This window comes from Gracilinanus agilis, chromosome 6 (assembly GCF_016433145.1).
Source record: "Gracilinanus agilis isolate LMUSP501 chromosome 6, AgileGrace, whole genome shotgun sequence".
NCBI lineage: Eukaryota > Metazoa > Chordata > Mammalia > Didelphimorphia > Didelphidae > Gracilinanus > Gracilinanus agilis.
The window spans coordinates 240,783,638-240,811,440 of record NC_058135.1 but is presented as its reverse complement, the minus strand read 5'-3'; the positions used below and the strand labels follow the sequence as shown (position 1 = coordinate 240,811,440).

Sequence of the window (27,803 nt, the reverse complement as noted above, 5' to 3'; positions counted from 1 at the left end):
GTCACTGGAACCCTGGTCTCTGGATTCTGAGGGATGTTCTCATTGAACCACCCAGCTCCATCACAATTTGGGGTCTAGGAAGTGGCAAAGTAGAGTATAGGGGTGAGGAAGGGTCTGCTTTGAGTCTGTATGTCAGATCAGAATGCCATGGTCTATAGTTTGGAAGTGTGTTCAGCCTGGGAAGAGACCAGGAGGCCAATACCCATGTAGGAGTGTGTGTGGGGGGAAGCAGGTAATAGAGCTGGTCACCTTTTCCTTTATGATTAGGAGAAGTGAGTGGCAGAGGATGACCCAAATTGTGAAGAATGACGTGGCTGTTCTTCTCTTCAGGCTCATGTGGCCTCTCTCCTAGGCTTCTGCCCTGAAGGACCCAAAAGTCAGGGCCTGGAAAATTGTTAGGTAGCAAAGTCAGGCTGTGGGCTCTCTTGGAGCAATACCAGGATCCCCTCCCAGCACAGTTCCCATCTCTTAAGGAAAAAGGAATGGCCCCATTTTTCCCCTTCTCTCTGCTCTCCAGCCCCATTTACTTCATTGACTGTAACCAGCAGCAAGTAGATTTCAACCAGGGCCCCATAAAGTTGTTGTATTGGTTAAAAAAAACGAAAACATTGACATGTTTCTGGAAAAAACCTCAATCATCTTTTCACCAATAAAATGTTCTGGCTCCCCTTCTACATTTGCAGATGTGAATGCTTACTGTGGCCCAGCTCTGTCAGCCAAGAAGACTGACCAGACTCTGAGGCCCCGGCCTCTGAGCCTTGCTATAAATATTTCATGAGGCTGGGCATTGGGGGTGAGGAGCGGGGAGCCCCAGGGAAGACAATGCAAAGATTGCCCAAGCAGCTTCTGTTCAGGTGGGGGCCAAAGGGGCGGGAGGCATCTCTCTCCCTCCCAGAAGGCTGGTTCTCATTGGCAAAGACATAAGCACTTTTCCAGGCCCATATACCCAGAGTCAAAACTAAGGCCAGCCCCCTCCCCACTGAAAAGTAAGGCACTTGACTCCTCCTCTCTTCTTCTCGCCTTCTCTTTTTCTTTCTTTCATTGAAGAGGCTGTTTCAATAATCTGGCAAAGGTGATGGGGGCCTGGTCCAAGGCGGGTATTGTGTGAGTAGAGAAAAGGAGTCGGATTTGAGATTTATTATGGAAGGAGAAGGAGGTGTGCTTGTAATCATTTTCTAGGTCCTCGCATTCCTACTTTACATTAGCACTGAGAAATTCCCAGAATCCCAGGCAGGTCCTGCCCTCTTCCCCTCAAGAGAAGCAATAGGAAGAGAACTCTAGAAACCTGTGGCCCAACTTCCTCATGTTGTCTTGTTGGCAAAAACTATGGCTTTCTTCTCCCTCCTCCTACCTTCATCCTCATTTTCCCTCCTTTTCATTCACCTTTCTTTTCAGTGTAGATGGTGCTGAACTTGGAGTCAGGACAGATCTAAGTTAAAATACTGGCTCTGCCACTCACTAGCTGGGTTACCACAGGCAAATCATGTAACTTCTCTGAGCCTTACTTTTCTCATCTGTAAAATGGAGATAAAAATGCCCTTTATAAGAGTGATGGGCAAACTTTTAAAAGAGGGAGCCAAAGGAAAGGAAATGCTCATCTGTCAGTCTGTTTCTAAGGCAACTCTTTCGAAGTGTCATTGTATTGTATCCTACTCATTGTATTTGTCAGATTAGAAATAATGTTGCTGTGGCCGGATAGAACATTTCAGGGGGCCATAGTTTGCCCATCACTGCTTTAGAGCAATTTCACAAGGCAGTATTATGAGTATTTAATGAGATAATGTAAATAAGGGCCTTTGAAAACCTTAAGATGCTATATAAATGGCAGTTGTAATTATTGTTATTATTATATCTTCTACCAGAGGGCAGTCTCAGCCATTTCCCAGAACAAGAGACAATCATTTCCAAGAGACCAGGGGGATGGAAAAAAATGAGACAGTGATCATCTGTCCTAGGCTCTTAGCCTGCCTTCCCACCTTGCACACTGTCTGTGACAATGACTATTATCTACCTTGGTCCTGGAACTGGGTAGAAGGATTGGGGCGGCTGGAATGGTGCTTGGATCAGGGAGGGAACCTCTGGGAAACCAGAATCTGTATAAAAGTACTGTGCTGAGAGATTTCGCCCAAGGGGGCTCTGCAGTGACTTCAACTTCAATCTCTCTCTCTCTCTCTCTCTCTCTCTCTCTCTCTCTCTCTCTCTCTCTCTCTCTCTCTCTCTCTCTCTCTCTCTCTCTCTCCCTCCCTCCCTCTCTTTCTCCCCTCCCTCCTCTCTCTCTTCCCCCTCTCTCCTCCTTATTCTTTTCCCTCTTTTTTCCTCTCTTCCATTATTCATTCTCTTTATGCTCTCTCCCCAGCAAGTCAGACTCACTCTTCCTGTGTCCTCTCTGTGAGGGCTGGAACTAATAAGTTTCAAAATTAAATCCATCTGTTCAGTGTATTAAAAGTAATCCTCAGAGTATCTCTGTTACCAGTTTAGGGTGTGTGTGTGAGTAAAGGAAACAAGCCTACAAAGTTTTGACTGTGTAGGGTGAGGGGTGGGAAGAGTAGAAGGCACACATAGTGGAAAAACACTGAATTGAGTTGAGACCTGGGTTTTAGACCTGATTTGCCATTAACTTTTGTGTGACCATAAGTAGGTTAGTTCTTGATGGACTTGTTTCTTCTGTAATTTGTTATAATCAGACCAAGGGCTCTTCCTTAACATTCTGTGATTCTGCATGAAGAATAGCTTTTTGGGGAAGATTAGGTGCAGTGTAAAAATGAAGATGCCACAATCTTTGCCATCGATGTCCTGGTTCTTCTGACATCTCGATGTAGTTGAGAAAATACTCATTGGACCTTTGAGATAAGATATTAGGAAGTACATTGTTAGATCTTTAGGGTACAAGCTGATCCATGAATGAAGTTTTTGGAGACATCAAAGAAAAGCTTGACCCTCTGCTGGCTGTGGTATTGGTTGCTCTTGAAGAAGTAGGGAATCATCATCCCCCCATTCCCAAAATAAATGACTATCCCATGAACTACCGGCAGTACTTCTCCCCTCTTTCCCATTTCCTTCCCTTACATTATCAAAGACAATTTCCTGTCAATTCCATCTCTTGCACCTACTCCTTACCTCTGTTTCCTTCTTCTCTTTCCAAACCCAAACACATCTTTTATACACATGGCAGTGTAGTGTCGTCACTTCTTTGTTCAAAATCTTTTAATGGCTCTCCATGGTTGATCATGTAATATTACTAGATGTGATTAGTAAGATGGAAGACTATACATTCCCTCCTATCCTCATGAATTCTCACACCTTTCCAAAATAGAAATGATATTTGAGATAAATCCATTTTAGCTGTCTCCATAGTCTAGGTCACCAAGAACCAAAATGGGGTAAAAACCCCAATGAACTAATAGCTGAGAAAGCTAATCCTCAGATTCCTAACAAGCTCACTCATCACTCCCTCCATTGCTACCCACCACAAGGGCAGGGATGAAAAAGCTGACTCATAGACTTGCAGAGGATTACTGCTCTCTAAGTAACATGGAAAACAAAAAGGCAGAAGCTTGTTCTGTCTGGAATAGCAGTATGGCAGCACTCAGTGCTGTAGCAGAGAACTGAGGAAACTAAGACAGGCCATGTATGTGACTGAAGGAAAAGAGTCCAGTATCCAACTGGAGCCAGTTTTTTAAAAATCCTTACCTTCCATGTTAGAATTGATATTAAGTATCATTCTAAGGCAGAAAAGTGGTAAGGGCCAGTCAGTTGGAGTAGACTGTCTTGACCAGGGTCATGCAACTAAGAAGTATCTGAGGTCAGATTTGAACCCAGGAATTCCTCTCTCTAGGTCTGGCTCTTTATCCACTGAGTCATCTAGATGTCCCAGGAGTCAGTTCTGTTTCCCCCAGAAGTCATTTGGGGCAAGAACAGAGGGCAGTGAAACCTGAATTGCCCAATATGGAGGAGACTTAGATAGGTTTGAGGTCCAGCCCCCAGAGAAACTGCCATCAAAAGGGAAGGAGTCAGAAAGTGTATACTGGGAGGAAATAAAGGGGAAGGACTGAAATTGCCAAATGGAAATGGAATTTCCTCATGAAGAGAAAAACACAAAGATCTTGAACATTAGCATGTAAACCAGTGGAGAAGATATTAAAAACATAAAGGAATATGGTCTCTAGATCAGCTAAGAAAGTCCAAACAGTTATGGCCAAACAGTTATGGTCAGTACAAGATAAAGGAAAAGGAATCAACATTTGAAGAAGCAGAGGAATCTGTGGATTCTCAAGAGATCATGGAACCCTGTGAACTTTTACAATCATTCTGGAGAACAATCTGGAATCATCCCAAAAGGGCCATAAAATTATGCATACCCTTTGACCCAGCAAAACCACTATTATGTCTGTATCTCAAAGATCAAAGAAAGAGAACCTATACATATATATTATCTATCTGTCTGTCTATCTATCTATCTATCTATCTATCTATCTATCTATCTATCTATCTGTCTATCTACCTACCTACCTACCTACCTATCTATCCTCTTTTTGTAGTGGCAAAGAATTAGAAACTGAGGGGATGCCCATCATTTGGGGGTTGGCCGAACAAGTTGTGGAATCTGGTTGCAGTAGAATACTATTGTGTCATGAGAAATGGTGAACAGAATGATATCATAAAACCCTGGAAGGACTTATATGAACTGATGCAAAGCAGAACCAGGAAAATATTGTATCTAGTAACAAAAATATTATGCAATGATCAGCTGTGAAAAACTAAACTAGTTTCATAAATGCAAGGATCCAAGAAAAGCCAAAGAGACACATGATGAAAAATGCTATGCACAGCCATAGAAGAAACTATTTTGAGTCTAGTTGCAGATCAAAGCATACCACTTTTCATTATATTTCCTTCATGAGTTTTTTATATGTGTAATATTGCATGTGTCTTTCTTCATGATATGAGAAATATGGAAATATGTATTGTATAACAGCATTGGTATAACCTATAGCAGATTATTTAATGTCTCAGGGGAAAGAGGTAAGGAAGGAAGGAAAGAATCTGGATCTCAAAGGGCCATAAAATTATGCATACCCTTTGTCAGGAAACAATTGTTAAAAATTGCTTCTATTTATAATTGAAAAAGAAAGGTTGAAAAGAAAAGAGAGATCATGGCACCGTGGAATTCCTGAATGGTTTAAATAGAGATAAAAATTGTGAAAGCTGAATTTGTGGCCTGCACAACATAAATAATTGAAAGAATAGAAAAAAATCTAATAAATGTTTGATTGCTCAATTAGAAGGAAAGCAAAGAGCAATTACATTTAAAAAAATAAAACAAAACACCCATGATCTCCAAAGAAGGAAAACAGTGATCTTGAAATTGTCCCTCAATTATTAGAAGCTCAATTTAAATTCAATTCCACAAACATTTTTTAAATACCAAGACCTGTGTCGGGGAAGAGACACAAGTCATGGCTTCACAGAAATGACAATTTAGTTGAAAAGTAAACACACAAAAACATTTCTGGGAGCAGAGAGCAGGCTATGTTTCAGCTAAATTTGATATTTTCCCCAGCATGTAGTCCAGGGCTCTACACACAGTAGGTGTCTAATAAGGCTTAGAATTGGATCAAATTGGAACTTAGAAGTTATTATTTTGAGTGGGACTGAGAGATGTTTATAGTCTGCATCCCATTACTAATTAGCATGTAATAGTAATTATTTTTACTATATTGTACTATTTTAGATTTTTCAAAGAGATTGATACTTTTAGTCACAACAAGTTAAAGAGGGAAATGCTAGACTTGAAGTCTGGAGGGGTTGTGCTCAAATCCTGTCTCTGACACCATCAGCTTTGAGAAACTGTACTGGTCACTTCAGCCTCAGTTTTCCATATCTGTGAAATTGGAATAATAGGAGCACCTGTAGATAACTGCTAAAAATCAATGAAAAGCAGAGCCATTTTGTTCAATGATGTAACGATGTTTCCCCTTCTAGGAATGTATCATCGATGAGGACTGTGGGACAGGGAAATATTGCCAGTTTTCCAGTTTTGAATATACTTGTGAACTCTGTAAAAGCCAACAAACAGTAAGTAACTAACCTCTGTGAAGGTCTAACATGATATTTCTCTAGTCTTTCTTTTTAAACTCTTTTCTCTTCTGTCTTAGAATCAATATTAAATATAAATTCCTAGGCAAATGAGTGTTAAGGGCTAGGCGATTGAGGTTAAGTGACTTGTCCAGGGTCATATAGCTAGAAAGTGTCTGAGGTTAAATTTGAACCCAGAACCTCCTGTCTCTAAGCTTGGCTCTCAATCCACTGAGCCATCTACCTGCCCCATGTTCCTCTAGTCTTGTCCTCTTAGAACCTTTTTTGCAGAGGCCTCAAAGTCTGACTTTGCTACTGGTCCCTTTGACAATCTGGTGTTCAACCCATAGGAAAATGTCAAAGTTCCAAAATCCAGTGTACACTAGGAAATGTTTTCTCAGTGGATACTCTCTGACTCCAAGTATTCTTGGAAAGACCAAAGATAATATGATCCATTTGGGGGACTTCTCAGAAGGAGGAGGATGAGAGAAATCGCTCTGCAGAGAAAGCTCTAAATCCAATCCTCACTATTCATGTAGTACAGACTCTTTCCTGACTAGCATATCAGGGTAGGAAGGATCAATAGCATCTCTGCCTCCTGGACAGATTGCAAATGTGTTATATATGATACCTAAATCTTTAGCCTTCAATTTGGGCTGGAGTCAGGGAGTTCTTGTAAAGAAATGCCCCTGTAGGGCACTTAGATATACGGAGAGTAATCAGCTGTTTGCCCAGAACATAGTGATAAAATACTCTCATCTACACACTAGACCTGCCTGAGAAATAAGAATCTCCAAAACAATAATTCTCTTTTCTTTAACAAAAAATTATTCTGAATTTAACAAACATCACCCCCCAAAAAGACCCCCAACAATTCATGTACGAAGTAAGAGAAATAATCTTTATTATGTACAGTTTGCTTTTTAAAATTTATATAATAAATTTAGCATGTCGCTTTCAAAACTATCCTATTTGTCAGTGTTCCTTTTGAGCTTCATTCTGTTCTTTTCTGTGCATTTAAAAAACTACAATCTTTCTTTCTTTGTTTCTTTTTGGGGCAACATTATCACTACTTCCCCAACTCTTGTATCTCCTTACCTGTCCCATTCCCCCATAAAGAATGCAAATCTTTTTTTTTTAAGCTTTACCTTCTGTCTTAGTATCAATTCTAAGACAGAAGAGTGGCAAGGGCTACACAATTGGGGTTAAGTGACTTGCCCAGGGTTCTAAGATTTGAACCTTGGTCCTCCTACTCTAGACCTGATGCTCTATCCATTGAGCCACCTAGATGCCCCTGCTAGTCTTTTTAATATGCATAGTTTAGCAAAACAAGTCCACATGTCTTTCAGGTCCAAAAAAGTATACACCATTTGGTACTGTGAGTCCACCATCTCATTGTCAGGAGGTGGGGAGCACGTTTTATCATCAAACCTTTAGAGCCTGAATTGGTCATCACATTGATTAGAATTCCTAACTTTTTCAAAATTGTTGTTTCCCAATGCGATTGTTACCTGTACAGAATGCTCTTCTGATTCTCACTTTACTCTGTATCACTTTTTCTGAAATTATTTTTTTATTGTTTCTTACATATTCCATTATATTGATACACTGTAATTTGTTCAGCCACTCCCTGATTGATGAGTTCCTCCTTTGTTTCCAGGTCTTTCTTACAAACAAAAAGAAGAGTTATAAATATAAATTGGGGCCTTTTTTTCTTTTTTTGATGTCTTTGGGGTATAGACCTACCTATAATACTGGGTCATTTGGTATGCACAGCTTAATGACTTTGGTGGAAATGTTCTAAATTACTTTCCAAAGTGGCTGGACTAATTCACATTTCCACCACCAGTGCATTTATTAGCCTACATTCTTACAATCCTTCCAAAAATAGTTATTATCCCTTTTGGTCACCTTTGTTACTCTGATAGGTACAAGGTAGGATCTTTGCCTCTTTCCAATTACTTATGATTGGGAGAATTTTTTTAATGCCACTTTTGAGAGTTTTCCTTTTTTCCTTTTGAGAGCTGTCCTTTCATATCCTTTGACAATTTATCTATTGGGAAATGATTGTCATTCTTAAATATTTGAATCAGTTCCTTCTATCTCTTGGAAAGGAGACGTTTACCAAGGAAACCTGCTAAAAAGATTTTTTTCCCTTAATTAACTGCTTTTCTTCTCACTTTAAATTGTATTGGTTTTGTTCAAAAACGTTTTACTATTATTTAATAAAAAAGTGAGCTTTATATCTTTTATGATCTTTTCTATCCTTCGACTGATCAAGAATTCTTCTCCTGTCTAGAGGCATAAAAGATAATTTTTCCTTGTTTCTCTGTTTTGTTTATGATTGTTTTTGATATCTAGACCATCTATCTTTGGAGCTTATTGTGAAATATGGCATGAAATCTTGGGCTAAACTTAATTTCTGCCAGACTGGCTTCCAGTTTTTCACAAAGTTTTTGTCAAATAGTGAATCCTTACACCAGTAGTTACAGTTTTAGGATTCACTGACTATTGTGTACCTCCCTTTGTTTAGCATTCGGTATTTACAAAGCATACGCCTCAAATTAGCCCCGTGAGGCAGGTAATAACAATGCTATTTATCTCCATTTTACAAATGAGGCAATTGATTAAAAAAAAGGGGGTGGGGAGTGTTTTTTTTAGCATCATATAATTAAGAGCAGAGTCCAAATATGGAATTCAAATTCATGGTTCTTCTGATGCTACCAAAATTTCCAAGTTAAATTGTAGAAGCTGATTTTGCTATTAAAAGAGCCACATATGGGATTACTTTGCAACGTAGATCATCAGTCAACTCCTCATTAAGCTACTTTGCAAAATCAAAATTGTATGCATTCGGTTTTTCTCATGTGTGCCTCTCCCCATCTGAACCTACTGTTCACTGGTGGTAGGTGACATTTACACGGGTTCACCATCCTGCCATGACCACTAACCCACTGAGTCCCACTCAGTCTCCTGAGCTATGTCTTTTTTTTTTTTTTTTAAACTCTTAGCTTCCATCTTAGAATCAATACCAGGTATTGGTTCTAAGGAAGAGTGGTAAGGGCTAGGCAATAGGGGTTAAGTGACTTGCCCAGGGTCACACAGCTGGGAAGTGTCTGAGGCCAGATTTGAACCCAGGACTTCCTGTCTCTAGACCTGGTGCTCTATCCACTGAGCCACCCAGCTGCCCCCTTGAACTATGTCTTGAGTTAACCTCTAGGTCTCAAGGCCCTCATTTCGTGCTTTTTGTCCTCTTTCTCAAGCTCTGCTCAAGAGATAGCGAATGCTGTGGGGACCAGCTCTGTGTCTGGGGTCATTGTGTAAAAGGTGCTTCAAAGGGTAGCAATGGGACCATCTGTGACAACCAGCAAGGCTGCCAGCCTGGCCTGTGCTGTGCTTTTCAGAAAGGTAGGTGGCCTCCCCTGTTTCAGCCACTCGAGCTGTTCTCTGTAGGCTGAAGAAGCCTGTTTCAATAAGACCGGGTCAAGTAGATGGATGAATGAAGCAACACTATGATTCCTGGCACGGCCGACTCTCAGAGTTCCAAAGGATCATAGAGGGCATCCAGCCCAACTTTTACCTGAGCAAGAATCCTCTACAGTAGCTCTGGTTGTCCCTGAAGCGTTTTAGTGAAGAAGGACTGAGATATTCCATGCCATTTGGGGATGGCACTGATTGTTATTAAGTTTTTCTTGAGGTATTGGTTCCAATTCTGCCCTCTGGGTCCAAGCAGAGCAAACCTGATCCCACTTCCATGTGAAAACCCTTCAAATAATTGAAGTTATCCTGTCCTTCTTTAGCTTTCCTACCTGTAGCCTTTTCTCTTAGCTAAAAAGAGGTAAAGGAGACATCTAGGGGAAGCTGGTTAAATCAAGGGTATTAAGGAACCCCTGCTATGACATCTCTGCTGGGCCCATGAGGGGGGACCCACTACCTCCTGAAACAATCCATTTTGGACCCCTCTGATTTTTAGGAAGTGTCTTTTTTGATTCTGAAATCTACCTCTCGGCAAGTCCCACCCATTAGTCCTAGGATTTTCCCCGTGGTGCGTCAGAGGTTCAGAAGCAAAGACTCCAGGGGCATCCTCAAAGGAAGATGGATTGATGGATTAATTCTTTCCTCTCCCAGCAATCCTCTAAGTCTCTAGTTGAATATCCAGATAGAAAGGACAGTTCCTTTCTGATGAGTAAGTCCATTTTTTTTCAGGAGCCAAATCCTCTTCACCCCCCTCCTCAGGAGACTGGAGGAGCAAGGAGATAACAATCAGTTTCCTATAGGAGGTATCATCCAAGCTGAGCTTTGAAGGAAATGAGGGAGGTGGCATAGATGGGAATGCAACGCCATATACCAGAAACAACACGCAGGCCAGTTTGTCTTGAATGTAGAGTGAAAGAGAATAAGGTGTTAAAAGCCTGAAAGGTAGGCTGGAACGATATGATAAAGCACTTAAAAGCCACAGATTTTGTATTTTATCTTTTAAAAAAAGGATCCTTATCTTCCTTATTAGAATTAATACTTTGTATTGGTTCCAAGGCAGAAGAGCAGTAAGGGATAGGCAATGGAGGTTAAGTGACTTGCCCAGGGTCACACAGCTAGAAATCTGAGGTCAGATTTGAACCCTGGATTTCCTGTCTCTAAGCCTGGTTTTCAATCCATGAACCACCTCATTCTCCCCCCCTCCACCCCATATTTTCTCTTAATGGCAAGCAGAAACCATTGGTGTGGATCTTAAGCAGAGGAGTGACACGTCCTTTAGAAATATCAGTTTGGCTATCGTGTAGAAGATGGCTTGGAGAGGGGAGAGATGGGAGGTGGGGAGACCAATGGGATTATTGCATGAGTCTGTGTGAGAAGTAATGAGGGACTGCTGTGGAGGTGGGGAGTGGTGACTGGATGAAGCAAAGGGGAAAGATGTGAGACATATTGTGGGTGTAAAAGCAAGGAGACTTGGTCACTGGCCCCGAGAGGGAAGGAGTCAAAGGAGACTCTGAGGTTGGGAACACGAGCGATTGATGATGCTCAGAACAAAACAGGGAGGTCTGGAAGAAGTCAGGTTAGAGGGGGGAGAAGACTGTTTGGGGGATGTTGTCTGAAGTGACTGTGGCATGTTCCACTGAGAGATGTGATCCTTGACCCCATGGGAGCTCAGGTGATCCACCATCCCAGGAGATGAACAGAGAAAAGAGCCCTGAGGATATCTCCATGTGTAAGAGGTGGGACAGGGCTGATGATCAAAGGCAAGTAAGGAATCATCAAACTGGTTCAAAGAGAAAAAGCCAGGGAGGAAAGTCGCTAAGTCCCGGAGGAGAGTTGTTCAGGTCAAGAAAAGGAATACGAAAATGGGATTGGATTGGCAATGAAGAGATGAGTGAAGAGTGTTTAGACACTTAGCATAGGTAAAGCCCCTGCCCTCCAGGAGGGGATATTCTAAGCTGGGTGAGCTGGGACAGAGCAGTCTCACTTGAGCCATGAGGTTGAAAGCCAGAGTGTGGAGGGTTATAAAGGGAAAACGATCTCCTTCACAGTAGGAGTGGGAGGTGAGAAAATGGAGACCATGAGAGTGGATCTCTTCTTCTGAGCCATGGGATACGTTCCAGGGCAAGGTCACATCCTATTTTTTCTGGAGTTCAGAGATTTCAATAAGGATTTTGTTGACCTCTTGCAGGGCTCCTCTTTCCTGTGTGCACACCACTGCCAGGGGAGGGAGAACTCTGCCACGACCCTTCTAATAGACTACTGGATCTCATCACATGGGAGCTGGAGCCTGATGGGGCACTAGACCGGTGCCCATGTGCCACTGGTTTAATCTGTCAGCCACACAGGTGAGTGAGTTCTCCGTCAAAAACAAGACAAAACCAAAACCTCTCTTTCGGTCAGAACACAGGTTAGACCCCCAGGTTTCCAGCACACGTTTCCCACAAGTATTCTAGCTCAGCAACTTGTTATCTGATTCTAAGCATGACTATGGTCATGCCAAAGGCTCAGAATCTGAACGTTGGAAGGAGACCTTTCTGGTGTTAACAAGTGGTCATCCAGCCTTTGGTGGACCCAGTGAGTCTGAGTCCTTCTTGTATGACAGCCCTTTGCAATGTTGTTTGAATGATTAGGAAGTTATCCCTGATAGTAAAATGTCTATCCCATGGATCCTAGTTCCATCCACTGGGGCCAAGCAGCACAAGTCTAATTTATCTCAAAGATACCAGTCCTTTAGTTTTCCCAATTAGAAGTCCACATTAGGTTAAACCACAAAACAGGGTGGTAGTGTTTTTATTTTATTGTTTCCGGACAACTAGCTCTGGAGTCATAGAACCTGGGTTCAAATCCCAGGTTTGACACAATACTTGAGGGACCTTGGGCAAGCACTTGACCATTTCTGTATAATGGAAGGGTTAGACTCAATGGCTCCTAAGATCATTTCGTGGCGTGGTGGATACAACACTGGACTTAGGATCTGGAAGACCCGAGTTCAAATCCTGCCTCAGATAATTACTGTGACACTCTGGCAAGTCACTTAACCTTTCTCAGCCTGAGTTTCCTTACCTGTAAAATGGGAGCATAATTATAGCAGCATCAAATGAGATAACACACATAAAAGCACTTTGCAAACCTTAAAGTATGACATAAATGCTAGCTGTTAGTTTCCCCATCTACTGGGAATTTGGGTCACTGAACCGGTAGGGAGATTGAGTAAATGTAATTGCTCATTCAGATCAGTTGACTATATCAGGCGCTCTTTGGATTTTTTTCCGTGCATAAAGAAAAAACATTTTTGGAAATGCAGAATTTTCATGGTCAAAAGGTACTGGCCATTGTGTTCATGGTCTGGACAGTCTTGCTTGAGCTCTGGAAGCAGTTGAACATTGTCAAGGCTGCTTCTGAGCAGGGAGCTGGTCTCCACTGAAATGCTCAACAAAAGTCACACTGGGGAATTGTGACCAAACTCAGCTGCTTGCTTTCTAGGCACAGCTTGGTGTATGTGTGCGAATTATCCTTCAATAAAACGAGGCATGAAGACAAAGAGCAGGCAATGGCAAATGAGGGCCTTCTGTTCAGCTTGCTGCCTGGGGACATTACCGAGGACCAGGATGATGATGGAGAACTCGTTCAGGAAGTCCGTAGGGAACTGGAAAACCTGGAGAGAGATCTGTCAGAAATCTCTCTAGATGAGCCTGCTGTGACTTCTGATCTGTTTTATGTAGATGAGATTTAAATGGACAAGGACAGCTTTGTAATCTAGTCTTTTTACAAGTGTAATTTGTGTATATTGTCTTGCTTGTATAGGCCCCAAACACATTCATCATTGGATAGAAGTGCAATTCAATAATTAATATATTTTAAGAGGGAATATTCTTCATGCATGTCCAGACGAGATTTCTTTCTCGGTGTGTTTTGAGTTCATTTATACATCTGGACCAAAAAAGGTTGCATTAAAAAATTAGTTAATTAGGCTTGCTATGTTTTTGGCCAGATGACTCAAAATTATAAACTAGATATATAAAAAAAGTGAATTCTCACTTTTGTACTTGCTCAGCTTAAATTATCCCCAATGTTTAATATGAATGGTAGGGAAATGGCATTTCTAACCCTTTCACATTGGTTTGCAAGTTTTTGGTAGGATGAGCTTTAATGGGAAACAATTTCCCCCACTAATGGTTTTTTAGGGGCAGTGAACTTTAGCCGTGTACAGAATTCCTTGTAATTTTGAAAATATAATCATGGTGAAATGGCAACAACTGAAGTTTCTGAGTATTTTTTACATGAAAAATCCAGTTGACCAAATCTTAAACTTCTGGGGATATTTTCCACTTGTGTAGCTATAAAGAAAGGAGACTCAGTTAGTAGCAAGTCTCCATGGCTGCCCCATTTATGTTTCCATGTTTATCTGGGGAAAGAATGACCAAAGACACATTCAACAAATTCCACAAAAGAGAAAAGAGGATTCTATTTTTAAACACAGCTGAAATGAGATCTGGTTGTAAAAGTTCCCCCTAGTACTCCAAATTTAAGAATATTTACTTATCAGCAATACATTCTCACCAATAGTCTACACACCTAACTTCTCGGCAAAGAAAGATGGTACTGTAAATTTCCTTTTATGGCATTAACCTCAGTAACTTGATCTGACTGAAGTCAAGTGCACATACTAACTAGCCATCCTCTACCCTTCAAACAAGATACTTTGGGTGATTTCAAATATTTAAAATTTATGAAATTATTCTTCAGTTGCTATCAAACAATCTTAATAAAATGGAAAAATAGGAGTTCTTCAGAATAGTGATATCCTTTTAATAGGACAACTGTGATGGCTGCCAATGCCAGTGCCAATACCAAATTCTTAAATTTCTTTGAAGACATAATAAGCCCAATTCTTACAGATTATTAAGGAGGGATAGGCAATGTAGTTTAGTGAATAGAGAGCAGGCCTCCGAGTCAGAATGATGCGAGTTCAGGTTCTACCACTGACACATAAAGATTTTGTTATTCAAGGAAAGTAACAAGTTTTCAGTGACTCTGGGGACTGTAGAGATGCTCGATATCTGCACTGATCAGTTGTCTGATGGGGTATTTCTTATGCCAAGAAAATTATGGATTAGAGCCACCACCCTTTCCCACCACAAAGATGCATGAAAATCACCTCAAAAAAGTTAGCTCCGTACATTTCATTTTAACTTATTATTCAAAGCTGCAAGGAATACTTAAAATATCAGAAGAAAACATGACTTGGAAAGCTAGCCAGTACCATGGCCATTGAGGCCAAAAGATTCACTATTCATCTAATTTTCTATTGCTGCTCAAAAAGCATTTGGAGGATAGTATATCAATGACTAACATCATATATGGAGTGGGGCCTTTCTGGGACCAAAAGCTAAAAATAATTTTGGGGTAAAATATGACATTAACAAATAATATTTCCAAAGATATGTTAAAAAAAAAGTCCACTGTTACAACAAAGCGTCGATTTTTAAACTACATTTTACATAGTTTTTTGTGACAACACACAATCTTGATTTAAAGGGGATCCTAGACATCAACTAGTAAAAGTCCAACCAATGAAATAATCCTTTTTAAGTGCCTGGTTCCATAAAAAACAAACGAACAAACAAACAAAAAACCACCCAGTGACAACCTCATCACCCTAAATGGCTTTCATTGGAGTGGACTTCTATTTCTGCTGAAGGATCCTAGTCTGCCAGGTGTAATGATCCACCATCTTCAGTTTTGAACACAATGATGATCATGCTCCTTTTTTCTGGCTCTCTTCCAGGTTAAACACTCCACCACCACAGTTCAGCTCTTATGACTTGATATTATGACTTTGGTATTAAGCCCAGCTCTGTCCAAAGTAGCTGTGAAACTGGGCATGTCATTGAGCTTTTTTAGGTCTTTCCCTTCATCACCTCTAAAAGCATGGGGGTTATACAAGATAGGAATAACTAACCTCCCTCATTCAGTCGTAAAATTCTCTGATCCAGGTTGTTTCCAGGCTGGCTGTTCTTCTCTGGCCCAACTGACAAATAGATCGGAATATCTAGATATTTATCAACAAGATGACCTCACTTCTTCCTGAGAAACTAGACAATCTGGAGGGGTTCCTATCATTCTCTCACACTCCAAAATCTCTTTACATTCTCACCTGCCCTTTTCCTTTGCTCCAGTCTCTGAGGAATAGTTTGTTTCACCAGTCACTCTCTTTCATCCTCAGTTTCTCCCTTTCTGTTCCTTACTAGCACACCCAAGGCTTTACCTCAGTGCTCCAGCTTTAACAGACCTGTACTTAGACCCTGCCATTTTTGCTATCGTGCCATTAATCCTTATTCCTTTTTACTACTCAGCCCCAAGAGCAGGGATTCTTAACCTTTTTGGTGTCAGATTCTTGGCAGTCTGGTAGGTCTTTCAGACCCTTTCACAGAATGTTTTTAAATGCATGATAAAATTAGAATATTTGGGAAATATCTTAAAACATATACAAAACATGTTAATCTATGATTTTCTAAGTCATTCTGTGACCTACATATATTTGCATGTATGATTTGGTAGCCTCCCATCTCTATTTGAATTTGACACCCACTGGTCTAAGTCCCTTTCAGCTCTAACTCTAGAAAGGCAGCCCTAATCTCTCTCTAGTCTCCTACCACCACCTGTCTGCTAGACCTCATCACCTGGATATCCACTAGCATCTCATACTAAGCTAAACCTGCCGCTCTGCTGAAGTTCTCTCCCATGGTTATTACCAGTCTCCTAGTCACCTTGAGGTTGTCTGCCTCTTCTTTTTCCTCATATTCATTTAGGTGACAAATTTTGTCAATATTGCCTCCACAAGCTCTCTCATATTTCTTCCCAAATTCTTTCCACTTGGCATGGTAGGGAGGAAAGAAACTTGGCCTCAAAGCCAGGAAGATGAGTTCAGGTCCAACCTCCAACCCATACTGGCTATTCCAAGTTCCTCTACCCTGGACAAGCCTCTTATCCTCTTCTTATGGCTCTAGGCATTAAACTCTGGATAGCTGGCAAGTAGCCAGCACAAACCCTAGTGCTGCCAGAATCAGATTAAGATGTAATCGGGGCATGTTTAACAAAAAATGTTAACACAATGTTAATTTGGGTTTTCTAGGTTGGTTCCCCCCTTTAAAAAAATTTATCGGTGTATAAGGCAATATCCCATTCTCTCCCCTACATGGTTAAATTAAACCCTTGGGAGGCAGGAACTTGACCAAGGTAAAAAGTTTTAAATTTTATTTTGGCAGGGCAAGGGGATTATTTAATGTTTTTTTGAATGAAACGTCCTTCTTGAAATATTGTGCCCACAACACTCCAGAAATATTCTGTAAAGGGCCTGCTTTATGTGAACTCAAATGTGGCATTTCCATAAATGAGGCCAAAGATAAGGTGAATATTTTCAAAAGTTGCACCGCTGATGTTTCATTTTGTCAAGATTATTAAAGTTAGGGATGAATTCCATGGTCATGGTAGTGAGTGATGGTAACAGCCCTGCATAGGTTATGAAACTACACTGTTAGTTTCAGTATTTGAACTTCATGCTTGCCATGACAGACTGATAAAGCATATCTGTGCTTTAGACCAAACACTACAGTACCTTTGACATTAACTTTCCTAAATGTAGGCAGCTAGGAAGTGTTGAGGTTCTGGGTAGCTGAATGTAAAGTTACCTCCTCCAACACCCCTTCATTCCAAGTGCCTTCACCATCTACAATAGGGCCCTCAGTGTTGGGTGGTGCCAGGCCTCTGACTCTAGGAACCTAGACTTCAGACTTACTAGGCTTTTGTTGCCTTCTCTGATACTCCATAATTATAAGTCATATTGAGGGCCAGCCTGAAGTTCTGTGAGATACAAACTTAAGTTCCCAAATTTGTACTGTAAGAAATTAATTTCTTAATGTTCAATTCTGAAATATTAACAAGATAATTAAAGGGTAAGTTCTACTTTTATTCAGGGTATTTTAATTGCTTCAATCTTTTAACTATACTGAGTATATTTAATCATTGTTTTTTGGAGGCACAACCCATATTATGTCATAAAGCATCTATTTGAACAAAATTAAGTCCAATACCTATCCAGATTCTAAATCCACAAAAGTTTAATAACTAAATAACACAACAGAATGAACAAATGTTTTATTGGCATGTTCATTGTTGTAAACAGCATCTGGCATGAAAAAGTTTACCAAAACCTTTTACTGATTTTTATAAATTAGATGGCATTTCCAAAAATTATATAGAATTTTTTCATTGATATTTTTATTTAGCAAAGCGAAAACTTGCAGATTTCGCAATGAATTCATGTTGACGGTTTCTGTCTTGTATGATGATTTGATTTTATTAGCAAGATTATTTTGTAAGACTTTAAGACATTTCCAAAAGTTAAACTACATTACTAGAAATCAACTCCAAAAAGTAAGGTCTGACTTACAAGGGTTCTAGAAGATTCAAACTTGGAGTCTTCAAAAAGGAAATGTACAAAAAGGGCAGTCAAACAGAAAGCTCATCAACAAAGAAAAAGTAAATCCTACAGGACCCAGCATCATGAAACCTAACTGAGAATTAAATTTAAATATGCTGCAATACTTTCAAATGTACACAAATGTACACAATGAAAAATGATGTGGGAAAAGATTAGCCATGGTAAATGTTAGAACTGCAATTTTGATAATTGAATGGGAACATTTTATTTACAATGTTGGATGAAATAGTGAAATTCTTTTCTACATCTGAACAGTTACAATTCTGCAGTAAACTGAGCTATCACCTGCTGGGAACTTTCTAAAGGGAACTTTCTGATGTTATTTTGAGAATAATGTTCCTAATACTTTAAAAAACAAAACAACAACACCCCCCAAAACAAGCAAGCAAACAAACAAAACACCTTCACACTTCTTCCTGTTACAGCTGGTTCTGATAATGATTCCATTATGTCTTCAGCTCCTACTTTTGCTGTTTTCTGTGAGTTAACACAAGTTGCATTTACTTCCGAATTGTCAATGAGGTAATGTGTGTATCAGTGAAACAAAGAAAATCATTCATTCATTCATGGCCTTTGCACAGCTTTTATTAGTAAGCTATGAATATCCTGTTTGAGACTAGTTTTACTAGCTCCTATGTGCACATTTCTGTCTTCATAAATGCTCACTCTTTTCCCCCCACCCCCTTTCCTAGTTATAGGGGTTTTTTTTTCTTGTTTTTTTGTTTTTTTGTTTTTAAATTTGCACGTCCCTTTTAGCTTTACAGTACATATGACTATAGTGCACAACATGATTCCAAGTCAAAACAGCGACCCACTGGGCCCTGAGCTTCTGATTGGCAAACGGCATCCCAATCAGCGCTGGTGTCATTGCGTTACCCCTAATGAGTGTCCTGCCATACTGGCACTACACAGTAGTAGCAAACCTTCCAATTAAAACAAAAAATCCCCCAGGGAAAATGCTACACTAGAAGAATCAGTCTTGAGTCAAATCTTTATTTGGTGCTCCGTCCAGATAAATTTTTAGTGCTTTTTCTTTACGAGGAGAGTAGGTTACGCGATGTCCAGTTTTCTGGAGCCGGCTGCTTTCCTTTTTCATCAGTTCATTTCTCTGCTCATCTGTTAATTCCATTAATTCTTCAGTTTTATCCCTAAATTCAAATGATTACATCTGTTAAAAAATAGTTCTTTAATGTTCTGCGAGGGAAAATAAATTGTGCTAGGATGTACAATGCTGATAAACCAGACAATAATCAAACTAGTGAAATCTTTGGCAAGATGAACAACCAAATACTTCCTCCACCACCATTCTCCCTCTCCCATTCCCCGCCCTCCACTTCAGTGTTTCATTATTACTCCTTACCTTATTTAAACAGGAAATGCTAGGATTCCTGTTAGAAATCAAAGCATCAGTCACTGATGTAGTTATAAAGAATGATACACAGGTTGCCTGACTATCTACAAAAAACGGTCTAGAAGGGTATTAATCACAATCTGCCTTCAGCAAACAGTTAATTAACAGAGACAATCAGTTCTCCAAATTAACCTAGATGTGTTTTTTCAATATAATTATGGTCAAAAGTAAGTCTACCTGCCTAATGGAGTAAAAAAACATGCCATCAACATTACCTATAAAATATCACTGCACCATCATCACAGATATAAAGGGGCCACACATTCAGTGTAGAAACTTTAGGGTTCCAATCCAAATCCTGATGAATTTCTAGGACAGATATGTCACAGGGAAACGTTCCTCTGCCCTGAGGAAGAGAACATATTCCATGAATGCGTCATGCTGGTAGACATATTTGCACTCAGGTGTGTTACATCTATCACCGATCTCACCTTTGCAAATTCAATATCTTCCAAAGGTATCCCACTGATTTCACAAAGCTGGAAAAAAAAAACAAAAAACAACTAAATGTGTTTGGGAAGAATTATTTCAAGTTTTGAAGATAAAGTCCCTTCTCCCCCAATGTATATTATAATAGATTAAAATTCAAAGTGAGAAAGCACGTGCTACATACAAGAAACCAATAGTTATTTGTTCCTGTTTTACCTGTTTTTTGCCCTCTGACCCCAAGACTGAAAATCAGATCGATTCATTAAAAATAAGATCAGATGACTCAATTTAATGGGCCTTACTAATCTCTTGGTGGCAAAAGGTAGGAAGCTTTTCAAAGCATTACCTGCCCCACAACAGCAAAGTGAATATACGATCAACTCAAAGGTAAGGCTATTATTAGATGTTTTCAATATTCCATCTCAAAAGTTTGTTTCTGAAAGTCTCTTTAGACTAAAACTAACAAAATCATGTCATCAAAAATAGAAGAAACATTTATAAGAGTGCATGATACATAAAGGAAAGTAACCTTCTCTCTCAGTTCGTCGACACTGCTGCTTTCCAACACCACTTCTTGAAAGGGGTCCAGTCTCATGTCTGTTGGCCTCCACCGCCTAGACAGCACAGCCAGTTGTGACATGGATTTCATCTTCTCCACCCCTAAGAAATTCAAGATTAAGAATTTATCTTATTGCAAAAGAGTACTACATTTTATTTTTGTAAAAGTGTTAGGGTAAGAAAGATGGAACTCTAAGTAGTCAAAAACTGAATTGGCAAAAGGAAAGGACAATTAAGAATGTCTTTTAAACAAGAGTACAATTTCATTCTCCACATCCCCACCCCCAACATTCCTAAGACAATTTAGGAATAAATTGAAGAGGCAGGGAGGTTAAGAAGGAAACAAGGTATTTTGTACATCTAGGCTGATGTGAATGTTGTTAGCTTACTCCTTTTACTCTCCCCCTGGTCACTAACAAGTTCCTGTTTTCTTCAAGGATTTCTCAAGTGCCACCTCTTCTATGGGGTCCTGTCTGACTAATAGAGTCATGAATCCTTTTTCTGATTTCCTATAAATAGTTTATGATAGATCCTTGGAACTTTGTTTTCCCCCCTAAAAAGAATATAAACCAAGAGATAAAGACCATATTCTCCAAATACTACAGCACAGGATGAGAATACACAAGAAATGATTAATAAAGAGGAGCTAATTAAAACTTTAAAAGGAAGAGGAATAAACAACTTCCCTTAATACTCAGGTCATGAAACCTGATACTGCTTTGGGAGAGGTGCCTCGGGCTAACACCTAGCCAAGATCACTGAAGAATAGTGGGATCATGGAGAGCTGTCCTCTCAGAAGTCAGAGACTTCTGAAATACTCTGCTTATGTGGCCTTGGAAAGGTCACTTCTTTTCTCAGGACCCCAGGCAGCTCCTGAGGGCATGTACTTGTCCAATGGGTACTATAGTCAGAGGAAGCTCCTTACTAGGCTCCTCCTACTGTAAAATTATAGCTCTGGTCAGAAAAATAAAATTACTTGTCAAACATATTTAGAATTTTTTAGATCTTATTATTTTTCTTTTTTTTAAACCCTTACCTTCCATCTTAGAATCAATACTTTGTATTGGTTCTAAGGCAGAAGAGCAGTAAGGGCTAAACAATGGGGGTTAAGTGACTTGCCCAGGGTCACACAGCTAGGAAGTATCTGAGGCCAGATTTGAGCCTAGGACCTCTTTTCTCTAGGCCTGACTCTCATTTCACTGAGACACCCAACTGCACCCAGATCTTAATATTTCTAAAGAAAAAACATAATTTTTTTAAACACAAAAATTAACTCATTAATTCTTACTGTAATGCAAGTAATGTCTATAATACTTGCAGCCTATTTGTTGTTTTATCAAAACTTCAATTTTTATTAGTTTCTAAAGGGCTCTGAAGACAATTATTTCCTGATAAGGCATTGATAATACCATCAAGAACTTCAAGGAAAACCTCCCAGTTGCTGGAAATATTAATATCCTCTTCATAGACATGATAATCTAGAAAGACTGTGCCAGGATTCTTCCATGTTTTTTTCCTTAGACGAAACCTATAAAAGAGTTAAGACATATCAAACTTCTCTCCCCTCCAAGCCTTTAACTGATGTATGCCTAGGAGAAATGTTCATTGAAGAGGTAGAAAGATAAATGGCTACTTGAAAAAAAAAATTTAGGCAAGTTGTATTGAAGATCCCTAATTCTTGCCTTTGTGGATTTAGTGTGCCTTCAAACAGATTCAATGAAAGCAAGGCAGTAAGGGTCATCAAAGATCCCCAAGACTATCCTCTTCATATTAGAGAAGAAAACTAATTTCTTTGTAAGCCAAATGTTAGTCCTTGCTAAATAAAACTGAAGTTCTACAATTTTGAATAGCTCAGAGAAGTCTGATCTCGTTTGGCTTTAAAAACACAAGTCGGGGTGCCAACTCCAAATAATCTATGTGTACATTTTCCTTTAAACCATCCCAGTGGATAAGTGCCAATGTCCTTTACCTGTCAATGCTGAGTTCTAGCCCACACTGCTCCCTGAGCTGGGGAAGGAGCTCTTCTTTAGACTGTCGGACAGTCATGCCTTTAGCAAAAACAGCATCAAGGAGAAACCTACAGGGCTATAAATGCAAAAGAACTGGTAAGTGCTGAGATTCCTTAAAGTTCACAGCCACTCATATTCAATTGAGCTATCCTATACCCATATAAGGAAGAAGGATCATGATTTCAAAGAACAAAATGAAAATAAGATATAGAAGGAAACCTACTAAGAACACTCCAAAATATACTTGACATAGAACTGACAAACTAGGTGCAAACTGCAATTGGAGAGGACATGAGTAAGGCAATGGCAGTTCTGAGACAGGCCTTCTATTGCTGAACTCCTCTACTGTTATTTAATTTTTTGTGTCCTTGCCTTATTTTCCCAGTTAAATGATACCAGCTCCCTGAAGGGAAGGGATTGTCTTTTTAGTTTTTTGTGTTCTCTCTACATCACCTACCACATGCAGAAACTGAAATATTGGTTCATTATTGAAGAACTGAGTTTCAATTAAGATAAACATTTAGAAAAATAAAAAGAATTAAAAAGCAGATCATGTGATTCTTGTTACGGTGAAAGCCCTTTTCTATGAATTCCTGTCCACCTTAGAGATTGAAAGGTTTTAGACAAATCAAAAGTAGCTTCTTTTCCAGAAATGGGGGTCTCTAAGACCTAAAACTGAAAACTAATAATAAAATCCTTTTTCTATCAAAGTCCTACTTTCAGATAATGCCTCCCTTAAAGCAAGAGAGGCTGTTATCTGTAAGGGAAGCAGTATCCACATCAATGAAATCATATTCTGTTTAAAGTAATAAATGTTCCAAAAACTCTAAGAAGTTATCTTACAATGATTTAAAATAGATGTTCCTTACCTCTTGCTCATTTACTAAAAGCTGGTACACTTTGACTCTGTACTCTCCCTTCTTAAGTGCTCTCCCCAATCTAATTGTAATCTACAAGTCAAAAACAACATTTGTCAGATGTAGTCACGAAAACAATGAAAACAGTTACTTAGGTTGTCATCATAACAAAATTACATTTTCAGGGTACTCAACTTCACTTCATGAGGAAATGAGCAAGTGATGCTATCAAATTGATCATTCAAATCTGACTCTAGTAATAAATAACTATTTTCATTAACCTTGTTGTCATCTGAAAATGATGAAAGTGTTTCATTCAGTCGGACACTCTCAAACTCTTGATTGCTGGCATAGACTCGAAAAACTTTGAAGTGAGAAGACAGAACTCCAACAAAGGGTTCCAAATGTTGTTTGAAGGCAGCCAGTGTAATTCTTTTATCAACATGCACCATCAACCCTAAGCAAAAATATTTTTTAAAAGTCTATAAGCACAAATGAAACTATACATGAAAAATATCAGTGTGTTTTAGGGAGAAATGAGCTGCATTTCATCCATGCAATCAATATCCAGGTATTATATAGTACTTTTACTCAGTTAAAAAAGGTACCACACAATAAAATTCAAATGCTTGCTTTGAAACTGCTCTAAAATATATCCTAATGAAATGAAAATCTTTTAAAGATGTGTTATTGAATTCTATTAAGAACTAGAAAGCCAAATTCCTGATTTTTCCTAGTGATCTCTGTAAACATGGGGAAAATAAATAATGCATTTGATATAGATATCAACAGATTACTATAGTTCTTGAAGCATTAGCTCCTACAATAATACTTCTGGAAGACATTTTTAAAATTATCTCTACCCCTGCCCCCCGTCCACCAACTAAAAGTCTGCTTTTTTTTTTTTTTTAAATACAGTTGGATGTCAAAGGGGAAAAGTATATATGGATGGTTACATAAAACACTCAAGGGTTTAAAATTTAAGGAAAGTTACGCAAGCATAAGTCTTGTAGTTATATGAGCTGTATGTTTAATACTAATTTTTTTAAATTGTGGGAGTGGAGTCTTTTTTAGGAATATTATCCCAATTTATAACATAATTCTATTATTCCAGCAAAAAGCAAAAACAAAATATTACTTATTTTACTACTGCTATTATTTAAAAAAACAGCATTACTGTACATTTCTTCTCTTAATTACATACCAAAGACTATACAGAATTATACTTTTTTCTAGAAAGCAGGATTTGCAGATATAGTGTTCCAAAACAGCATTTTGTTTCAGGGTCATAAAGGTCCATTTTGTGGGATGAAGAATTGTTCTCCATATTAACTACAGAAGCTGATTCCCGGATCATGTGAGTTGTTCTTTCCTAAAGCCTACATGTTTTTAGTTGTCATACTCCAGAAATACAGGAAACATTTCCAGTGTAGTATGGCTTTTATACAAAGGAGGAAAAGTTTCACTTTGTTTCAATTAACCACCCTCATGGTTTTCAGGAAAAGGTCTATGATGCCTGATTAATTTCCTGATTCATTTTTGAAGGCCAAGGGTTTATTTTTCAAAAAATATTATTTGGATTATTGGCCTCTCAATGAATCATTTTACACTTCTCTAGATAAAAACTTATCTGCAAATATTCTGTTCAGTCAGATGATCTTGTTAAACATTCCTGCAGTGTCAACAATGGGTTTCATATTACATAACCCAGGACTTAATGTTATCTGCTAATCTACAGATTCCCTCAGTATCTATTTTAAAATTATTTATAAAACTGCAACAAACTAGACTCAGCCAAAATCCTTCCCAGGCCTCACTGTTTACATTTTTCTTTTCAGAAACATTTGTATTTATCCCTAAATTGTCCTGTTGTTTCTAAATAAATTCCCTAGCTATGACATAAAAAAATTAAGCAGTAATTAAAATCAATCATTGTAAATGGTTTCCCATCAACATGACTATTTTCCACTTAGATGAGTTCAAAGTCATTTTGTCAGATATGGTTTTTCTTGTCTAGAAATAATGCTGATGGGAGGCCCACAGAGCATGCAGTGTAATGAACTGTTCTTTAGTAAAGCTTCTCTGAACATTCCCAGAACAAACATATGCCTCTTGAGTTTTAGTGTTCCTCTGGAAGCTCCCTTAGATTATACTGGCAATCTGTTAAATGAAATGTGTCTTTTACCTGATAAGGAACAGATTTGCCCTCAAGTCTTTGCTGTGAATGAATGTATCCATATTGGGAAGGGTAAGGAAACCGAGGTGCCGTTGAAAAAAATGGTACACTTTTCAAGGAAAATAAATGTGATTACATAAGCTACAAGAAAGTGAAATCCATCTGATATTTCTAACAGCATCGTAATTCTAAATTTTCATCAAGTTTCTTCAAAATTCTTGGGTAGAGTTTATCAGGTTCTAATGATAACTACATATACTTTGTCAACTGGTTTTAGAACAAGGGTTCTTAATGTTCTTTATATCATGTTCCTCATACTCCTACCCAAAATGTAGTTCCTAACTTCCTGTGGTTACCTGGCAAAGCCTATGATCCTTCTCAAAATAATGTTTTTAAATGCATAAAATAAAATATTTAAGCTTACAAAAGAATCCAATCATATTGAACTATGTCTTATACACTGTGATCACAGAAAGACTTTCTACTCTGTTGTATTTTAAAATATCTCCTATTATTGGCTATCTTTTTAAAAAAGGTGTGGTAAGTCAGATATACCTGAATTAGTTGATTCAACCTTTTCCTTCATTTCATTTTTCCATCTAATCATAAAGCTATGTTCTTTTCTTTCCCAGAACAAGATGGATAATTAAAATTTTCAAAGTCTTTAAGAACTTTGAATATGTTATACTTCTTCAACAGTCTCCAGGCTTTCTTGTGTTACTTATTTTGAAAATTATTCCTATTTTCCTCTAACCAAAACTATCATTTTATCATAATTCCCCTTTCCAAAATGGACAATAGTTTTAACTTTTTTTTGCCAGATAAATCAAATGTGCTGTACTTTTATATCTAATCTGCATGTAAATTCATCAATTTAATTTTACCAAGAAATTATAACAAAAGCAATAAAGGGCAAAGTTTTATCACCTTGTACAAACTTTGTGGCTTTTGGAGATGGATTTAGAAGTGAATTTAATGGACTCTTTGTTTAATAAAGCTCACTCGTGTATATGTCTAATTGCAATATTAAGAATATGGGTGCTGACTTGTGAAGCTTTAAAAAATTACATACATTTATGTCCTTCTCCAGAACCTTCATCTGCAGCGTAGGATTCTGCTTTGAAATACATATATTGTGTTTCTCCCCTGCTCTTGCCACTTTCATCATATTCACTATCAGTTCCAGAGTCTTCTTCAGCTGTATCCCAGGTCTCTTTCTTTCCTTCATTTGCCTTAGATCTTCTACTACTTGTGATACTATGAGAGTCAAGTCCATTAGCCAAAGGGACTGGGGCACTGTCTGCATTGCACAAAGTGTCACTGCTGTGACTGGAACTAAGAATATCACTGTCCACTGAACTTGTACTTCTGTCATTGTTCACATCAGAGTCTGACCGCTCTTCAGACTGGAAATTTTCTGGATCAGAAGTCTGAATTTGCTGTTCAAGTTCTCTGTTATCAACTGATCCTGAAGAATCTCTCTCATTGAGAGGTGATTCAATGTTTTCAAAATCACTTGTCTCAGTACTCTTGCTACTGTCTCCATTATCTCCATCCTGTTGCTGTTGTAGAGATAAGCTTTTAAGCTTTTCAGTACTTTCTTCTAAGATAGCCTCTACAGATTTTAGGCTACCCAGAGGTCCTTTAACTCGTTCACATGCATCATCTACATTGCCAGAATCTCCACCAGCTTTCTGGTATGCTGTCCTTTTAGAATGAGATCCTGGAGATTGTTCAGGTAATAAAACAAACAGTCTGATTGTATTTGCATGCCGATCCAGCAGTTTCCACAAATGAGAGTCTGTAAAGGCCATCTGGCGATCCAAAGACTCAGAACTTTCGACAAATACCTAAACATTAAGGCAGAGAGTTCCATTATATCATTGTAGTTTTGGTTCTTAGGCATCATACGAGAGTTATAGTACTCAAATAGGATACATACTGAATTGCAAAGAAAAAAAAATTTAAGATAATTATTTAGGTGATAAGGCACTTAATTTAAATTCAAATGTTTAAGTCAGTGCATAAGCTTGTTGCAAAGACTTGAGAACTTTGCAGTTATCCTCACTAGTAAATCTCTGACTTAGCATTCTATTGCTTAAGAAAACCAATTCTAAATCTTAGAATCACATTAAATCTGAAGAGCTCAATAAGAGTATTTTGCCCTTCATAGACAAAGATGGTGCTATCAGGAGGACAGCAAGGTGGTTGCTCAAAAGGTCTTCATCATGAGCAACATATATATCCATATATCTGTGAGATAAGATGGCTGATGTCAGTGAAGCTGCCTCTGCCAATATGATTTTCC

General features: G+C 38.7%; 2 protein-coding genes across 2 annotated transcripts in view; one reads left to right on the top strand and one right to left on the bottom strand.

Annotated features, from left to right (window-relative positions):
- DKK3 (dickkopf WNT signaling pathway inhibitor 3) overlaps positions 1–13,798 on the top strand; it is a 64,351-nt gene extending 50,553 nt beyond the window's left edge. Inside the window, exons 4-7 of the mRNA XM_044680806.1 lie at positions 5,983–6,075; positions 9,339–9,483; positions 11,741–11,897; positions 13,036–13,798. Of these exons, the coding sequence (XP_044536741.1) occupies positions 5,983–6,075; positions 9,339–9,483; positions 11,741–11,897; positions 13,036–13,285 (645 nt within the window). The 3' untranslated portion in view covers positions 13,286–13,798. The remainder of the gene's footprint in view (positions 1–5,982; positions 6,076–9,338; positions 9,484–11,740; positions 11,898–13,035) is intronic.
- A 3,896-nt stretch (positions 13,799–17,694) lies between these two features.
- Positions 17,695–27,803, bottom strand: part of USP47 (ubiquitin specific peptidase 47) — a 59,216-nt gene continuing 49,107 nt past the window's right edge. The window contains exons 16-24 of the mRNA XM_044681828.1: positions 26,568–27,345; positions 23,601–23,776; positions 23,332–23,412; positions 22,423–22,538; positions 21,863–21,981; positions 20,425–20,555; positions 19,898–19,945; positions 19,682–19,812; positions 17,695–19,203 (exon numbers count right to left, since the gene is read on the bottom strand). Coding sequence (XP_044537763.1) covers positions 19,029–19,203; positions 19,682–19,812; positions 19,898–19,945; positions 20,425–20,555; positions 21,863–21,981; positions 22,423–22,538; positions 23,332–23,412; positions 23,601–23,776; positions 26,568–27,345 — 1,755 coding nt within the window. The 3' untranslated portion in view covers positions 17,695–19,028. The remainder of the gene's footprint in view (positions 19,204–19,681; positions 19,813–19,897; positions 19,946–20,424; positions 20,556–21,862; positions 21,982–22,422; positions 22,539–23,331; positions 23,413–23,600; positions 23,777–26,567; positions 27,346–27,803) is intronic.